Source organism: Pelobates fuscus, chromosome 5 (assembly GCF_036172605.1).
Source record: "Pelobates fuscus isolate aPelFus1 chromosome 5, aPelFus1.pri, whole genome shotgun sequence".
Taxonomy (NCBI): domain Eukaryota; kingdom Metazoa; phylum Chordata; class Amphibia; order Anura; family Pelobatidae; genus Pelobates; species Pelobates fuscus.
In genome coordinates this window covers 116,454,636-116,472,683 of record NC_086321.1, presented here as the reverse complement: position 1 = coordinate 116,472,683, position 18,048 = coordinate 116,454,636, and the positions used below count along the sequence as shown (strand labels likewise).

Here is an 18,048-nt window from a genome sequence, read left to right as displayed (position 1 = left end):
CAGCAAAAATGCAATCCGTATGTAAAAAATGCACAAAATTATTTTTTACCACATACTTTGGCATGTAATGGTAAAAAAATGGGGGCATGTTAAGGCACAATATGCACCTTATGAGATACCCTGGAGTGTCTACTTTTACAAATGGTAGGCCTTTGTGGGGGTTTTTGAACAGTCAAACTGTTATAATACCCCAAATGGAAGCATAGGCTCATTAAATCCGTCTCTCAAAATTCTACTGTGAATACTGAAAAGGACAGGTCTCCTGTATGGCACTGTAGCTTCACGAAATAGTGCCATAGACATACAATGGGGGTGTCTTTTTACTCAGAAGACTTAGCTGAGCATAATTTGGGGGGTTTGAACTTAGTGGCACATATGAAATATACAAAATGCCCAGCAAAAATGCAATCCGTATGTAAAAAATGCACAAAATTATTTTTTACCACATACTTTGGCATGTAATGGTAAAAAAATGGGGGCATGTTAAGGCACAATATGCACCTTATGAGATACCCTGGAGTGTCTACTTTTACAAATGGTAGGCCTTTGTTGGGGTTTTTGAACAGTCAAACTGTTATAATACCCCAAATGGAAGCATAGGCTCATTAAATCCGTCTCTCAAAATTCTACTGTGAATACTGAAAAGGACAGGTCTCCTATATGGCACTGTAGCTTCACAAAATAGTGCCAAAGACATACAATGGGGGTACCGTTGTACTCAGCAGAAGTAACTGAACACATAATAAAACTTTGTACAGGAATAGCACACACCAACTTTACAAAATACACATGAGAAGTTCTTTGTTATACGTTTGTGTGCGAAAACCCCCCAAAAACACAATTTTACTCCAATATTTAGCAGAGGTTGGCGGTAAAATGGCTACGTAGAAAGTGTCAAAACAACCTTAGGTAAATAGCCTGTGATGTCTACTTTATATAAATATATACTTTTGTGTGGCAATTTTGTTTTATTTTATGGCTATTAGGCTTACAAGACAAACATACCAAATTCTAAAATCGCTCCACATTAAAATTTTATTTTACTCCTTGTGCTTTGTGACCTGTAACTACCAAAAAAAACTTAAAATCCCAGACACATTATATATTCTGTAAATCAGAACAAATAAATGAATTTATTTTTAATTACTTTCCTTAACCTGCACTAATTATGCACACATTATGATTGCAAAAACTGTAAAAAAAAACAATATTTTTCATTTTTTTTGCATTTTTCTGTATTTTTTTTATAATAAGTAAGCATTTATATATATATATGTTATATCAAATTAAAGCCCTTTCTGTCCTTTAAAAAACAGTATATAATATGTGTCGGTGCAATAAATGAGAGAGATGCAAATTGCAGTTGAACGCAAACAGCAAGAAAATGCAAAAATTGCTTGTGTCATTAAGCGTAAGTCAAGCTTCTGAAGCTCTGTCCTTAAGGGGTTAAGGATCAGTAATACCTATAATTTTTTTGATTTTCATTTCCTGCCTATACTGTTGTTATTGACCAGCATAATTTTTTCGAAATACATAACCATGAGAACTCATATTACAAACTACAAAACAGAATTCAAAGCAGTGTTTTAAAACAAGACCAAGAAATAAATAATTGGATTCCTTAAAGGAGCCTTTGGTCTTCACTAGCAGCAACATATTGCAGCAATTTCACTCTTATCTCAGTCACAGGCTCACATGATGCCAACAAGATTGTATCCCATGAATATGGTGTCCCCTGGCACTGTAGATAGAAGTAGTAGCTGCGAAAGATTAGATAATGTTAAAAAATGGTGAGAGGGAACAGGATATTGCAGAGTACATGCTACTCACCATGTTTATAGTTTAGGGGATGACCCCAGAGACCAGTTAACAAACCCCCAGTACATTTAAATCTAGCAGGAAAATCGCAATATATTCATCGGAACAGTTGGCCAAAATGACATACGTACTACTGGGTCAGATTTGTCAAGGGAAAACAGGCAGGGCCGCCACCAGAAATTTTGGGGCCCCTAACTCAGCTCAGGGTCTGGGCCCCCTGAGGCCCGCCTCCAAATACCGCTCACTGGGTCCACACACAGACACAAATGCACACACTGATACATACTAACAGACACACATACTGAAACAGACATACACGCATACAGGCATACATACTGACACACACATACTGAGACATACACACAGGCATACATAGTGACAGACAGACACACATACATACAGACACCGACATACATACATACATACATACACACACACACACACACACACATTCATACATACAGACACTGACATCCATACACACATACATTCATAATGGCATACAGACTGACATACATGCATATATACAGACATACTGACAGACATACATGCATACAGACATCCATACACACATACACACAGACCTACGTTCATAATAATATGCAGACATACATTCATACTGACATACAGACATACATATATACATATATAATGACATACAGAAATACATATACACATACATAGACATACATACAGACATACATGCATACAGACATACATGTATGCATACAGACATACACAAACATACATAGACAGACATACATACGTAGACATACGTGCATGCAGTCAGACAGACATAGACATACACACAGACATGCATCCAGACATACATACATACATACATACACACAGACCTACGTTCATAATAATATGCAGACATACATTCATACTGACATACAGACATACATATATACATATATAATGACATACAGACATACATATACACATACATAGACATACATACATGCATACAGACATATACATACATACAGACAGACATACATACATACATAGACATACACACAGACATACATACATACACACATAGACATACAGACAGACAGACATACATACACAGACAGACATACATACATGCATACAGACATACACGCATACAGACAGACAGACAGAGACATACAGACAGACAGGCATGCATCCAGACAGACATACATACATAGACATACATGCATACAGACATGCAGACAGACATACATACACATACATGCATCCAGACACACAGACACACACGCAGACAGACAGACATAGACAGACAGACAGACATGCATGCATCCAGACAGACCTACATACATAGACATACATGCATACAGACATACACATACAGACAGATATACATGCATACAGACAGACATACATTCAGACAGACATACATACACAGACATGCATACAGACACACATACATACATACAGACATACACGTACATGCATACAGACACACAGACATGCATACAGACACACAGACATGCATACAGACACACAGACATGCATACAGACACACAGACATGCATACAGACACACAGACATACACATACATGCATACAGACACAGACATGCATACAGACAGACAGACATACACAAACATGCATACAGACATACATACAGAGAGACACACATACACATACATGCATACAGACATACATACAGACACACACACACACACATACATACACATAAATGCATACATACAGATACATACATTGCTGCTTGCACATCTTATGGGACATGTTTTACATTACCCAACTTTTATCAAGGAGCACAGTTTATGCTGGTGACACACCTCACCCCATAACAGCTCTATAATTACCAGCACTACCACCAGCACCCCCAGGTAATGGTCAAGGTCTAAGTTTTTGTCAAACTGCCCCAAAGTTGTTTAGGAGATGGCACCATAAAAGCCATCTCACAGACAGACAGACAAACATACACATACATGCATACAGACAGACACAGACAGACAGACAGACAGACAGACACAGACATACATACATACATGCACACACACAGCTCATTTTCCAGCCACCCTTCTGTCTCTTACCTTTTCTTTGCAGGAGGGTGGCTGGGGATGATGGGAGTCGGCGCTGCTCCCTCTTCATTGCCGGGCTCTCCCTCTTTACGGCTGGGCGGGCGGGCGCGCTCCTCCCGCGCGGAGTGAGCTGGGAGGAAGTGAGCACTTCCTCCCAGCAGCACTTGCGGCTGCTTTTTTTTTTTTTTAAAGGGGCCCGGTCGCGCTATACAACGGCCATAGCGCTGACCGGGCCCCTGAAGGAGGGGGCTCATCGGGTGGCCCTAAGTGTGTGGGCCACCCGATGGGCCCCACACGTGGGGCCCGGGCAGCCGGGCCCCCCAGGGCCGCCGGGCCCATGACAACTGTTATGGTTGTCATGCCCTGATGGCGGCCCTGAAAACAGGTACTTACATGGGGTAAAGTGTTATGAGATATTCAACTGATTTCTCTGGTGATTGTTCCTTTTATTGCATTTTGCTCAATAATAGCACCTATTTGTACCTTGATAAGTATGGCCGCCTACACTCTAAGTCAGTGTTCTGGGGACCGACGAAAAGAGGAGAAATAAAACCCAATGGTATGTGTGAGGGATGCAGTGTGTGTATGTGAAGGGTGCAGTTTGTGTGTGTTTGTGTGTATGGGAGGGCAGTGTGTGAGTGTGTGTATGGGGGGCAGTCAGGGACGTATTAGCTGCGAGGCAAACAAGGCATTTGCCTTGGGCGGCATTTTCCAGGGGGGCGGCAAAAAAAGCCACCCCCAAATGCCCAGGGCAAATGTCTTGTTAGCCTGGCGGCTAACTAAAAATCCGGTCGGGCTGGCGGGCGGCGCTGGCGAGGGAGCACTTTCCCCTGAGCTCTCTGCTCAGCTCCCTCGCGCGCCGCAGAGTGATGCCGGGAGCCGGAATATGACGTCATACTTCGGCTCCCGGCATTACTCTGCGGCGCGCGAGAGAGCTGAGCAGAGAGCCCACTAATCTGTACTCCCTTGCCAGCGCCGCCCGCCCGCCCATCAGCCCCACTGGACCGCAGGGAAAGGGGGAGTTGAATTTAAAAACTTGAAGCAGCACAAAACCAGGATACACCACGGGGGGCTGTGTGTGTGTGTGTGTGTGTATATATGGGGGGGCCAGTGTGTGGGTATGGGGGGCAGCGTGTGTGTATAGGGGAGAATGATTGTGGTTCTGTGGAGTTGGAGGGTAGATTAATAAATATATATATATATTTTTTTTATTAAAAGAAAAATAGTAATTTTGATATCCCCCTTCCCTGCTTACCTTTGCCTGGGAGGGGGGACATTTTCTGCAATCCCTGGTGGTCCGGTGGGGAAGCCCTGGTGGTCCCAGCGGTGAGAGTGAACTCTAGCAGCCTCAGGAGCTGCTAGATTTCACTCTCGCGAGATTTGGAGCGTTGCCGTGGTAACCATTTAGAGCTCCCCCGGGTGGTTCCTCTCTCCCTCCCCTGCCGGCTGCAGGATAACTACTAGCAGGCTGGAGAGGTAGAACTAGTTACGCGACCCCCGGAATGACCAATGGATCCTAGTCAATACTGCACTTAGTATCTTCTAGCTAAGTTTATTTATGGTCTGGAGCTATCAGAATTGACCCACCATGATTAAAGTCTAATATCTGTAGCTTTTTAGAGACTAATTCACTAGTACCGTATTGACTAAGGTATGCTGAGGTGTGCCATTTAAGGCTAGATTCATTACCCAATTAGGGTATTTGACCACCTATTAAGTTAAAATTGCTTATTGACTCTTTACATTCATACTATTTATTAACTTGGCAGATCCCTTTTTGCAATCTCCTGTTCTTACTTTAGACACCTGGGTACCGTATCCAGATGATCTAAGTAATTTTCTTTCTTTGAGATCTCTGATCTCCCCTCTTGTCCTGCAGAGGCAGCAGGGGAGAGGGAGGCACATTTCCCGGTGCTATGATCATAAGATCATAGCACCGGAGAAATATCTCACAATAAATTCTTGCTGACCCGGCGCCCGTCCGCGGCCCGGGGGTTGGTGACCCATGTTATAAGTGATTTAATGCTGGAAACTTATTATTATTAGTGTGTATGTATATATATATATATATATACGTATATATATATATATACGTAAGCCTGATCCTGATGAAAGTTCCAGTGGGAACTGAAACGTTGATCTTTTAAATGGATTTTCAATAAACTGTACGTTTTAAACCTTTTTCAAGTCCGAGAGTGCTGATCACTATCTACAAATACATGTTTTTCCCTGGATTACAAGCACCCGGCCAATACCAATTTAAAGCGTGAGTTCAAGGATCCTCTTATTTCTATATAGATATATATATATATATATATATATATATATATATATATATATATATATATATATATATATATATATATATATATATAGCCTCCTTGTTCTCCACAGTGCCTTACAGGTCTAAATGGGGATATTTGAGAAGTAAGCTCAATTTTGCTACATTTAAAATAATATTGACAGAGAAAAGAGGTAAATAAGTCCCTGTTCAAACAAGCTCACAATCTAGTTAAAAAACAAACAAAAAAAAACCTGCCCAGAGGAAGTGTATTACCATTTCATCCTTGGCAATTATATGATATTGTATATCTTGGACAAATTAGTATCTTTTCATGCTTGACTAGTTGATGAAAATACAGCATTTTATATGATCTATCCATATGAACTCGTTAATTATATGATAATGTACTATTTTCTGTTATGTATTTAAGTGATTATTTACTATATGTACATTAATATCTGCTGTATAGCATCAGATTAATACATATTTTCCCTTTATCAAACTAGTAGTTCTTTATAAAATAATGAGAATAGAGTTTAATTATTGAGTTGATAAGATGATTGCATCTCGCAGTGTATCAACATAACAGACTGAATAGGATGTTTCTGGTTAATTAAATGTTCCTCTCTTTCCTGAGGGGGTTATTAAATAATGAATTCCACAAATATTGTATTAGCCAGAGTTATAATGACTTAGCTTTATCTGTGTACACATTAATTATCTTTCACAGTCTTGTTGCAAAAGAGCCCTGTGAATTAATAAACTCTTTAATCCTCTTCTGCACAGATTTATGCATTAAAATGTATTTAAATATGTTCTCATTTATCTTGATATAACTGGCATTTTTTGTAGTGTTCAGTTAGAGCTGTCTAAATTATCTAAATAATTATCAGGTACCTTCCTTTACACCCCCCAATGTAAAAATTAAAAATATTCAGATAAAGTTATTTTCATTTATGTATGCAGGTATACACAGAATGCGTGCAAGGATTTTTGAGTACACAGGCAAAGATGCATTTTGTCACCCTCTCCCTTAATGATGTTCTCTCCCTTCCCCGTCCCTTACTGGTCCTCTCCCTTACTTCCCGTCCCTATCCCTTAGTTTTTCTCTCCCCTCCCCTCAATGTCCCTTGGTGTGTGTCCCCCACCCCCTTAGGGGTCCTCTCCCCTCCCTGTTGTGCCTCCTACCTCTCTTGTAACGTGGCCGAGCAGAGCAGATGACAGCACAGGAGCTTCTGTTTCCTGTACCCAGCCTGACTGACAGGAAGTGCTCTCTCCCTTCCTTGTCTCTTAGTGTTTCTCTCGTTCCCCTGTCCCTTAGTGTTTCTCTCCCTTCCCCGTCCCTTACTGGTCCTCTCCCTTCCCCGTCCCTTACTGGTCCTCTCCCTCCCTACCCCTCCATATCCCCTAGTTTTTCTCTCCCCTCCATGTCCCTTGGTGTGTGTCCCCACCTGCTTAGTGGTCCTCTCCCCTCCCTGGTGTGCCTCCTACCTCTCTTGTAGCGTGGCCGAGCAGACAACGGTAATGGAGCTTCTGTTTCCTGTACCCAGCCTGACTGACTGGAAGTGCTCTCTCAGTGAGCACTTTCTGTCAGTACATCCGAGTACAGGAAACTGAAGCTCCTGTACCGCAGTCCGCTTCACGCTACACTGAGTGACAGGTAGGAGGGAGCGCTGTGCTCTTCTTTCCTGCCAGTCACTCCGAACTTGTGCGCCCAGAGCCGGTACGCACTAAGGCGGCCGCTTGTGCCACCTTATGGATGTGCGGGCCCTGGGTATAGATGTTTCATTCAGTGAGCAATGAGTGCATGCAGCTGTGTGAATTACATGTGTATTTCTCTGCAAGCATTCATGGATGTGGTTTGTATAAATTTGTAAGTAATGATTTACGTGCATGTTAGGTAGGAATGAGCAATTTAACTGACAATTAAAAGGCCACTATAGTCATCAGAACCACTATGGCATAAGCTCAAGCAGGGCCAGGCAAGCATTTTTGATGCCCTAGGCGAAAACAAATTTGCCGCCCCATTTGCTTAACCCAATCATGCAGACTAACACACACGCTGACTCAAGTAGACACACACTGACCATGCAAACTGACACACACGCACTAACCCATGTAGACTGATGCACACAGACTCTTATACACACACTGATCCATACAGACACACTGACCCATGCAGACACACACACATGCAGTAAAAATATGTACAAAGGATCAGTGCTAATATATTAGACATTACAGAGATAAATATAAGGCAGCACACCTGAAAAATAGGGCACCCTCACAGGCCTTATAGAGTAGACAAAGCAAAAAAAGGTGGAGGGGGAGGCGGCGTCACAGGTGAAAAAAACCTGATTATAAACTATACACATACAGACAGACACACAGTGGCCGATGCAGACACAGACACTGACCCATACAGACATACAATGACCCCCTACAGATACACACCCTGACCCATACAGACAGATACACTGACCCATACAGACAGATACACTGACCCATACAGACAGGCACACTGGCCCGCGCGCTCCCACTGCCAAAATGCATGTCTGGGAGTAGGGCCTGGCTGAGCGGGCTGTGGTGGATGCCGCCAGGTGCTATAGTGAGCAACAATGTAAGTGCTTCCGAGCTCCCGGTAAAATAAATCTAAATAATCTAATTTGATGGAGGGGCGGCCGCGGCACAAACATAAAGCCAGGGCCGGCCCCCACCTAAAGCAGTGCGCTAGTTTGCCTAAAGGGAACGCCAGCCTTGAACCCAAGTCCACCTCTAGCGACTGTCACTAGGACTGCCAGCAGTGGGACCCCTGGACGAGATCCTGCAATCTTTGCAGGACATAAGTTAAGCTTAGTGGGTAAGAAACCCCAAAAGGGGGATAAAGAAGCAAAAGCGGAACAGTGCACGACAAAAGGGGGGATACAATGCTCAGAAAGGACAAGAGACACGAAAGGGGGTGGGGGTAAGATACACAATAGGGGGTGTCTAAGAGACACACAAGCCTAAACAGACAAAGTTGCGTTTTGGGCAACAGCAATCCTTGCACTGGCCCTGGGAATAGGTAACTAAAACAAGATAGTGTAAATGTTTTAATGAGTTAATCATTTCTGCTTTGTTCAGATAGTGATATGCTGTTGCAAGCAAAACTGAATCCCACATGTGCATCATGTATGCAAATGGCATTGCTTACAAATGCCTGCATTGCATGAAGGGATTGGTTCTATTTCCGTACAGATAGAGATTCCTTTTGCTTCCTGCCTTGTAAAGCTGCTGCTATATATTATTGGAATGTACACAAGGATGTATGTTACTGTCACATACTTTTCTATGCATGTTTACCCATTACCTATCACAATAGTAAGCTCATGTAAACCACTATCTTTTCTGTTTGTGATTCTATTCCTAAAAGCCAGTCCATTGATTTAAGGTTTGTCTTATTTTTATTTTATTTTTTTATTATTTTTTTTTTCTGTTGCAACAGTAATTATCAATTTATTTCTATACATTTAAACTATAGACAGAGGAGAAGTTGGACCATTTTTTTAAATATTAAAATTATGCAAAAACTGTTACAAACTGCAATAACAATAGAGACTTTCTAATTCTATAGGTTTTCTACATTCAGTGGAATTGTTGATATATTTGTTGTTAGATTAGCATTCTTAATTAGAATATTGCAGAAAGTGCAGTTTAAGTGGAATCACCATCAGATTATCAAAATCATGTTGACGTTTAATAAACGGGAGTGAAATCTTTATGAATTGTAGTGTATGTTTTCCTGGCCTTGTTTTATTTTAAGTCTGCAGGTAATACTAGTTGTCTTATGTTTGTCATACTATATAATCTGGAACAGCAGTACTTATTACAAATTTCCTAATGCAGCAAACTGCTATTTAATGACTTGGGCTATGACTGCACAGCTTGTATGGTAAAGAAAGAACGTACCATTTGTGATTTGTACTATAATGACCTCTCCTTGCTATCCAGGGAGCTGCTATAGCAAATTAGATAAGCAGAGATTTTTTTTAGGTCTTTGTAAGAGAAATTCATCATACGGATTTCTGCAAAACTATCCTAATCTCAGCTATACTTTTTTTTGTAATTAGCATCAGAAAACCTGAACTTTCTGGGGCGGGGTGTGACGTCCATGCCAATTAGATGTGCTTTGTAAGAATTCCTCATGGATTTTCCATTTTTAGAGGCAATACAATAGTGCATCATTTAGGCTAGCCTAGAGCCTCATTGCATACTTACCTGGTTCTGCAGAACGAGGTGCTCTTATTTGGTGTTTTTTGTTGAATGTCTGCGTCTCCTGCTGATTCATTCATACCTTCTATAAAGTCCTGCAGACTGTCCTTTTTACCTTCTATACCTTAACATCAGAGTTCGGCCTGTGAGGCCCTGTACGTCCTGAGTCTGGGAGAGATGACTCCCTGCCTGGAGCAGCCTAAGCATCACTGAGAGGTGCCCTATTCCCTGGTCCCCCACATCCCCTCTTGGACTGGAGGGGCTTATCCTGGTCCTCACCACAGATGCACCCCATAATAAGAGACATTGCAGGTTGGATCCCCCACAAGTCAGCATTCGATCTTCTCACCTAAGATTGCTGCTCTCTCAGAGTCTTCACAATTCATAGATAAGCAGTCCAGCGGAGAGTATCCTTCTTGAGGCTTTTGATAAACTATGCTTCCAATTTTGACAACATCTCAACCAGCGGCAACTTGACAATAATGAGATTACAGCAGCAGCGACTACACCTGGGGGAATCGCCGTGTTTTGTCCCAAATGGGCCTAGAGCAATGAGGGGTACTCACTCAGTCCACTTTCCTTGGGAGATGCTGGCTCTCATCCCCATGAGATTGAGGGGAACTAGACAAATCTCCCTGTGGACATGACCGACACTCTGGAGAGAGCAGGGTCCATGGACAATAGGCCATGGCTCATGTTCAAGCCTGGGGCTGTAGCTGTAAAGCTCAGGGGGTGCACTGGGCCTCTTCGACTGGATCCCAGCCAGGAACATTAGAGTTCAGCCTGTGTTTAAGCTGTGGAGGCACTACTGGATCACCTGCAAATGGGAATAGGCTAAAGAAAGTTTTCTAGTTCGGAGGTTTGTTCTCCAGATGTGGAAATCTGTTTAATTGCACTTTATGCATACCTTTATATACGTTTTATCTTTTTTGTTTTGAACGATGGAGATCTTGCCCAGATAACCTATATGCCTTTGTGGTGACTGTTCCGTCGCCTTATGCAGCATGGTATGTTTACGCAGCACAATTATTTAACCTAATAATTGATCTGCTAGCTTAGCCATGCTTCTGGTTAATCGATTATCATTGCGATATGTTATGAGTGATACAGTACCTAGTGATAATATTAAAACTCCTGACCCCGGCTACTAGAATATCCATGTAAATGTTATCTCTATCACTTCAAATCACTATCAAATAATAATGAGGTGCCTTATTCTTAAATATGCAATTGTAATGCATTTTGTAATAATCAGTTGTGATTGCTTATATTCATGTGTCCAACCTAATACCACCTCAAATAAATTGATTGACCAAAACAAAACTGAACTGTCACTTTCTGAGGCATAGAGAAAACAAAGACATTTTTACACTAAGCAGTTCATGTCTCAAGGCTGACCTTCGTTTCTTCCCAAGGCAGAAACAATCGAGGTGTTTCTAGTGATGACAGATTGATGTGTGTCTTTTAAAATAATGTCATTTTGTCAATCATCTCAGATTTGTTATTGCTTGTAATGTCCATAACAATCATCCTCAAGCTTTTCTTACTTGTATTAGACTTTTTGAGTGTAATAGATGATATTTGCCAAACACAGCTCCTGGTAAATTCTCTGATTATCTGTATCCGTATAATCATAGATAATATTTTCCAAATATGGAACTGGATCAGGAGAGACATTGGCTTTCCCTTTGTCCTGTAGCTCAGCAAGTTTTAGTATTTATTGTGCTAGCAAACTCTCTTGTCAAGAAAGGGCTTCTATCCTGCTAGTACTTTGGCAAAATGAATGCAGGAAAGATAGAGACCTGGGAAAGAAACTCTGATGTTTACAGTTATGCCCTGTAATGTTTCTGGCCCATTCATAGGCTACTGCCCTGGCTGAGATATTTCAAAATTCTCAACTGGGCAGAGGGAAACAAGGTTATTCTCTTTATAATTTAAATTCAGGAAGTAGACAAATCGCCCGGTTTTCCTCATTCTTGGTGAGTACATGATTTGTGGCTATTAAGGTTCCATAAGGAGTCAATGCCAGTGAGTAAAATAGCGGTCACACCTTGGACTTGTCTCATACGGCTGGACATTCTGGTTCATTCCAACATCAGGAGGTTCTTATGATGGCATGGCACTTGAACACCTGTTTTAGCTTATTTTATAAAGAAAGATTCATATGATGGGACCATTGACATCCTTATGCTGGCCGAGAAGACTGCTTTAGCTTGCACCTACAGCAAGTTATGGAAAGCATACTTGTCTTGGTGATTTTCTCTTTGCTATAGGGGGAGTGCTTCATCATTCCTCTTTTTGAACCTATGCACTAGCTTTTGGACAGATTTTGTCCTGGAGCATTCTCTTATTGTTGGCAATCTCTTTTTTTCTGCTCTGTCTCCTTCGACCTTTTTCCTGATTTTCTTTCATGCTAAGATGGTCCTTTATGCCTTTTCCCTAGGTTTTCCCAGTTTCTCCTACAAGCTGACTATAATTCTTCTTTTGTCCAAAATCGACTAATACTTATCTTCTCTTTAGTCTGCCATGCCACTCCCTTCCTCCAATATTTTTATTTTTTGTTTCATTGTGCAGGGATTAACAAAACGTTTGACAATGCCACAACGGCGTAATTAAGAGATATGAACACAGTTTTTGTACATTCATGGCATGGAAATATCGGTACATATTTTAAATATTATTTAATAAACAAGCTATGCATGCATTGCTATTTGTAGTTCTCAGCTGATTACAGTTGATTAGAAAACATAATGCAAGTAGTTGATTTGCTCGTCTATGTGTATCAATCATTTTTAGCTATACAGAATGCTGAGTGCTACTCTTAAATAAATAACATTTAGGCAATTTGTATGTGTGGTCATGCTTTTGTACAGAATAAAGGTGTATGTTAATGTCAGAATGCATAAGTAGATAAGAAACAGGATCTGTAATGTCCTCTGTGCCAATGTCAGCATTTTAATGTGCCCTCAGGCAGCCCGGGTCTTCTCACCCCCTCATCCAATGCCCAGTTTGTACGGAGGTCTTGGTCGCTCTGTAGCTGGCAGGCCTTATGCAGATATTTGCTCTTTATAGGAGTGTGAGGCAGTGCTGCGACCGAGTGCCACATGGCGTCTCTGCACAAGGGTCCGCCATCTTGTGGGGCTGTGGTTATCAGAGTCCCGTTTGCTTGGGCCCCTTCCTTGCCTTCCACCGCGACTTGCCTTTTGCTGTGTGTTCCATGCCTCCGTGGGGCTGTAAGTATGCGTTTTTGCAGCGGTTGCTTCTTCTTGCGGGGTGCCTCTTTTCCATCTGGGTGCGTGATGGCGCTGGTTTTTAATGGATCTGTGTGAGCGGGTCTGTGGCGTCGTCAGGGGTCAGCTGCAGGTTGGTCAGGCTTTTGTGTACCCAGTTGCCATGCTGCTAATTTTGCCCAGAATCTGTCGAAGATTAAATTTAGTTGCATCTGAGAGGTTGCAAGCTAGTCCTTGATTTTGGGGCTGCCTGTGTTGTCCGCCTTCTTGGATGCCGCTCCGTGATACTGCCCGATGGGCATTGGGTGCAGTGGTGGGGAACCTCCTGGGACCGGGATGACCCCCGCCGGTCCAAAGTGGGGGGAGGTATAAGTCCGCCATGTTTAGCGATAGTTGACGCTGGAGAGCGGCCGTCTCTCCTACGCCTAATGCGCTTGTAGGCCGCAAAAGGTTGAGGGCCGGTAATCCGGACCCGAGAGGTTTCGAGTTTGGTATCATTCGGATCCCTGCGACCCCCTCTCTGCAGCCTGTGAGTTTTGCGGTATATTCTGTTGCTTGACTTTGTGTAAAGATAGTTTAACTTGTCGGGCTCAGGAACTTGTGCAACATGCATCCGTTCGGCTACCCAGTCAAGCCCCCCCCCCACCCCCAATATTTTCTTTCTGTAGTACCTGCTTAACCCTTTCAAGTGTTTCCCTGTCTCTGCTCTGCCGACTCACTTAGGGGGCCATAGTTTACCAGCATCACATACAACCCTTCATGTCCCGTAGTTCACCACTTGAGTTGGTTCTGCTTTTTCTACGGTTCTTCTGAGACAAGTTGACAAGTGGAACCATTTGTGCACCACATGTGGATTTATCACACTCACCATGGGTAGATTTGTATTATTCCTTATTAGAAATTGTTTGACATACAAATGTTTTTCTTTGTTTTATTTTTGTTTTGTTCACTTCTTCTTCTTGGGTATACAGATTGCTTTTGTTATGGTTCATAATCAGAAGTTACTGGTTTGGACTTCTGATGTTGTCCGACATGGCTCTGTATGCCTAATATTGTAGGTATCAGTCAGATTTCCTATTTGTGAACACGTTTCTTATTGTTGCTTGCTAACCTCATTCTCTTTTCTGTAATATTGTATCTGCTGCTTAATAAACTATTACTGAACACAAAGCTGATCAATGAAAAGGAGAGGCTACTTAATATTCTGCATATGCCGAGGCCCTCAAAAATTATTTGGAGACTACTTTCTTCAGGAAGTGCGATAACCCTTTTTTAATTTTTTTTTGGAAATGAGAAAGAGTCACAAGAGCTTTATCTCTTACTTTGGCTTTCTGGCTTAAATGTATGATTCTGCAAGCTTATTCCTGGTCTATTAAGTCCTTGTAAGTTTTAACAAGAAGTAAGAAACTGCTGATGTAGAAGAGTTTGGGTTGCTACAGTTCAATAAAAGGTATTTTTGACTGCACATTTCAAATTATTGTTTAATAATGTATGCTTTATTAGCAATTTCAGATTAATACACTGTTGCATACATTATTGTTAAAAATACCGTAAAATGTTGATTCTTTAATTAACAGTGATGCAAAAGTTATTTTTCAAGTAAAGCCTGATCTGTACACAAGCTACTGCTTCCTGCTGATGCACTTAATATATAGAATGTTTTATGGATTTTCTCATCTGCCTCACCAGGTGTTTGAATTCATTTTAATTACGCTGTTTTCCCTTGTTTAGGCATGTCGCGATTTTCTGGATTTAGCAGAAACACACAGTCGTAAATGGCATCGCGCCTTACAATATGAACGCGAACAAAGGGTCCGCCTGGAGGAGACAATCGAACAGCTAGCAAAGCAGCACAATAGCTTAGAACGGGCCTGCCGTGGAGCCCCGGGCCTTTCATCCAACATTGCTGGAGCTCCCGTTACGGCAAAGGGTGAGTGAACATTATGGGTAAACCTTGTTTTACAAATTGCAAAGCAGTGATTGATTATTTTATAATTGATAATACAGATTGTCATCAATCTCTGAGTGATGATAACATCATGTAGAAATTGAAAGATTTATTGTCGTTCAAGATAATGACTTGCAAACAAACTGATGTTTTGTACAATTGGTGCCAGATACCTTATTTAGAGTACAACAAAAGCTGGGCTTCAAACGCGCATGCCACACCAGCATGAGATGTGCACTGAGAGAAACGTATTGTCACTTATCAAACAGGCAGAAAGGCAGACAAAGAGAAAGCAATATAACATATTCAGATGAAAACTGTCCTTAATCTTAGGAATTATTATAGTGCTCTAAAATGTGCAAACAGCCCAAATGACCTCTAAGTGAGGGTTAAACATCCCATTGAATAAGTACCCTTCACGGGGATTCTGATTGCTTGGCTTCTTTGAAAGACTCAAAAACCATGGTGGTTAAAATCAAAAGTCCTCATTGGACTTACTTGGAAAAGTAAATATATCTAAAGTAAGCAGACACAAAAATAGCACAATGTTCTTCATGGGCAGAATTATTGCAGTAATATGTTTTCAAAATATGTTGCCAGTAGTGTGGGGTACAAACACCCCAATTAATATGTGAGGTTGCGAACACAATAAATTAATGTAAATTAAACAGTTATATACTGGATTTACACTTATGGAGGACCATACTTTCCAACACTGAACGACAGTCGGTAAGTACCATGCTGATGTACCTGGAAGGAAGGATATAACAAAATAATTCTAGGAATATGAATATTATATAAATTAATGTAGAGTTATGCACATGGCAACTTTGTGTTGTCCTTTCAGATATGAATAATAGTGTGGGCGATTATGCAAAATGAGAATCAAGAAAATTTATAAAGGATCATGCTTAAAACAAATATTAAAGGATGCTTATGATATAGCTATTGTCATATTTAAAGGCCAGTTATTGGAGATGAAAAGTAAGCACATTGGAGTACACATTGAGAATGATGTCCTTCAGCAGAGCTTTATTTCTCTTTAGTGGATGGGTGAAGCTTCTTGTGATTTGCAGAGTAGGTACTTATTCAAAATTAGATCTGTATTAATAAACTTCTTAAAAGCTGTAATATTTTTTTTTTTTTAAATATCTTTATCTATGTTTTCTTAAGTGACATCCTAGTGCTGTTGGTTTGCGCAGGTCAATATATGCTTGTCAAACATCCAACTACAATTTTATATTACAGACTTTTTAAGATGTATTGTTACCACAAATATTAAAGTTATCACATGTGTGAACCCTAGAGTTGCTCTATATAGATATTTTGGTTGTCATTGTTAAAGTGGAATGTGAAGAAGGTGAACCTAAGCTTTTAAACGTCAAGAAAAATCCTTACTTTGCATTATCTGAATTCCCTCAATTAACAGATCTGCATACTGTGAAGAGAATAGGAAAATATGATTTTATAACAAGATACGGAGGATCATATTGTGCATATAACTCTTTCTTTACTCCCACAGCAGCAAATGGAATCAAAGATAAAATATAAATGAACACAATGCTCCACATACCCCTCTTATTATGACTGCAGCCCTATAACACCCCAAAACACACCCTGACACTTTCTCTTTTTTTGCTTCTCCCGTGGAACTCTGATAAGTATCTCCCACATACCTCTCTGGTCTTTGTTGTCTTGTTGCTTTGCATTTAGAAATAGTATTGTATCAAAATACGTCATTGACTTTGCCTATCATCTCCCTGCTGGGTAATTTCCCCTTTGTTATATCTTTCTCTTTTATATAGGTGTTCCTTCCCCTCAGGTTTCTCCTACTACCCCCTTTTGTTTCCCCTTTCCTTTACCTGTTATTTATTTTTCGGCCTTCATGGTGTACTTACCAGCAGTTCTCACACTATAATTTCCCTCTCCTGTCCCAGCTCGATTTCAGGTTCCTGGTTATATTCCTGCTTGTGCCCTTACTGCTTTGCTTTGTGATGTGTGCAGCTAGGCTGAGATCTTTGAAGGCTCCGTCCTTGTTTGGATGGCACCATGCCTGGCCAGCACTTGCTCTTTATTGTTTTCGGGCCCTTTTACCCTGTGTATTTTTTTTTCTCTCAATTTAAATTTTATTGAGCTAATTACATAGTTATCAAACCTTTTCATTAGTTATGATGAATTAACAGCTTATGGTAAACAACATATTAGGTGACTACAACAACATAACTATTGGTGGTATACCAGGAATGAGCTGTCTCTTAGGATCAACAGGTAGAGCAACCTTTGAAAGCTTGGTGTTTGGAACCCAGTGATTACGCTATCGGTGCTAGGTAAGTCCCAGCCTCTGAGCAGGAACCGACTCCCATCAAGTGAGGCGTCTGATGGACTGGTCAGTGTTTCCAAAGCGCGGAGGCCGGAATCCAGGCTTCTTGATGGTGGGTGCACTTTCTTGGCTATGGTCTTTGGTGGTTGTGTAGTC

General features: G+C 41.2%; 1 protein-coding gene across 1 annotated transcript in view; it reads left to right on the top strand.

The window, feature by feature from the left end:
- The window catches only part of OSBP2 (oxysterol binding protein 2), a 298,677-nt gene that overhangs the window by 181,214 nt on the left and 99,415 nt on the right, over window positions 1-18,048 (top strand). The window contains exon 4 of the mRNA XM_063454168.1: window positions 15,356-15,554. Within this exon, the coding sequence (XP_063310238.1) occupies window positions 15,356-15,554 (199 nt within the window). The remainder of the gene's footprint in view (window positions 1-15,355; window positions 15,555-18,048) is intronic.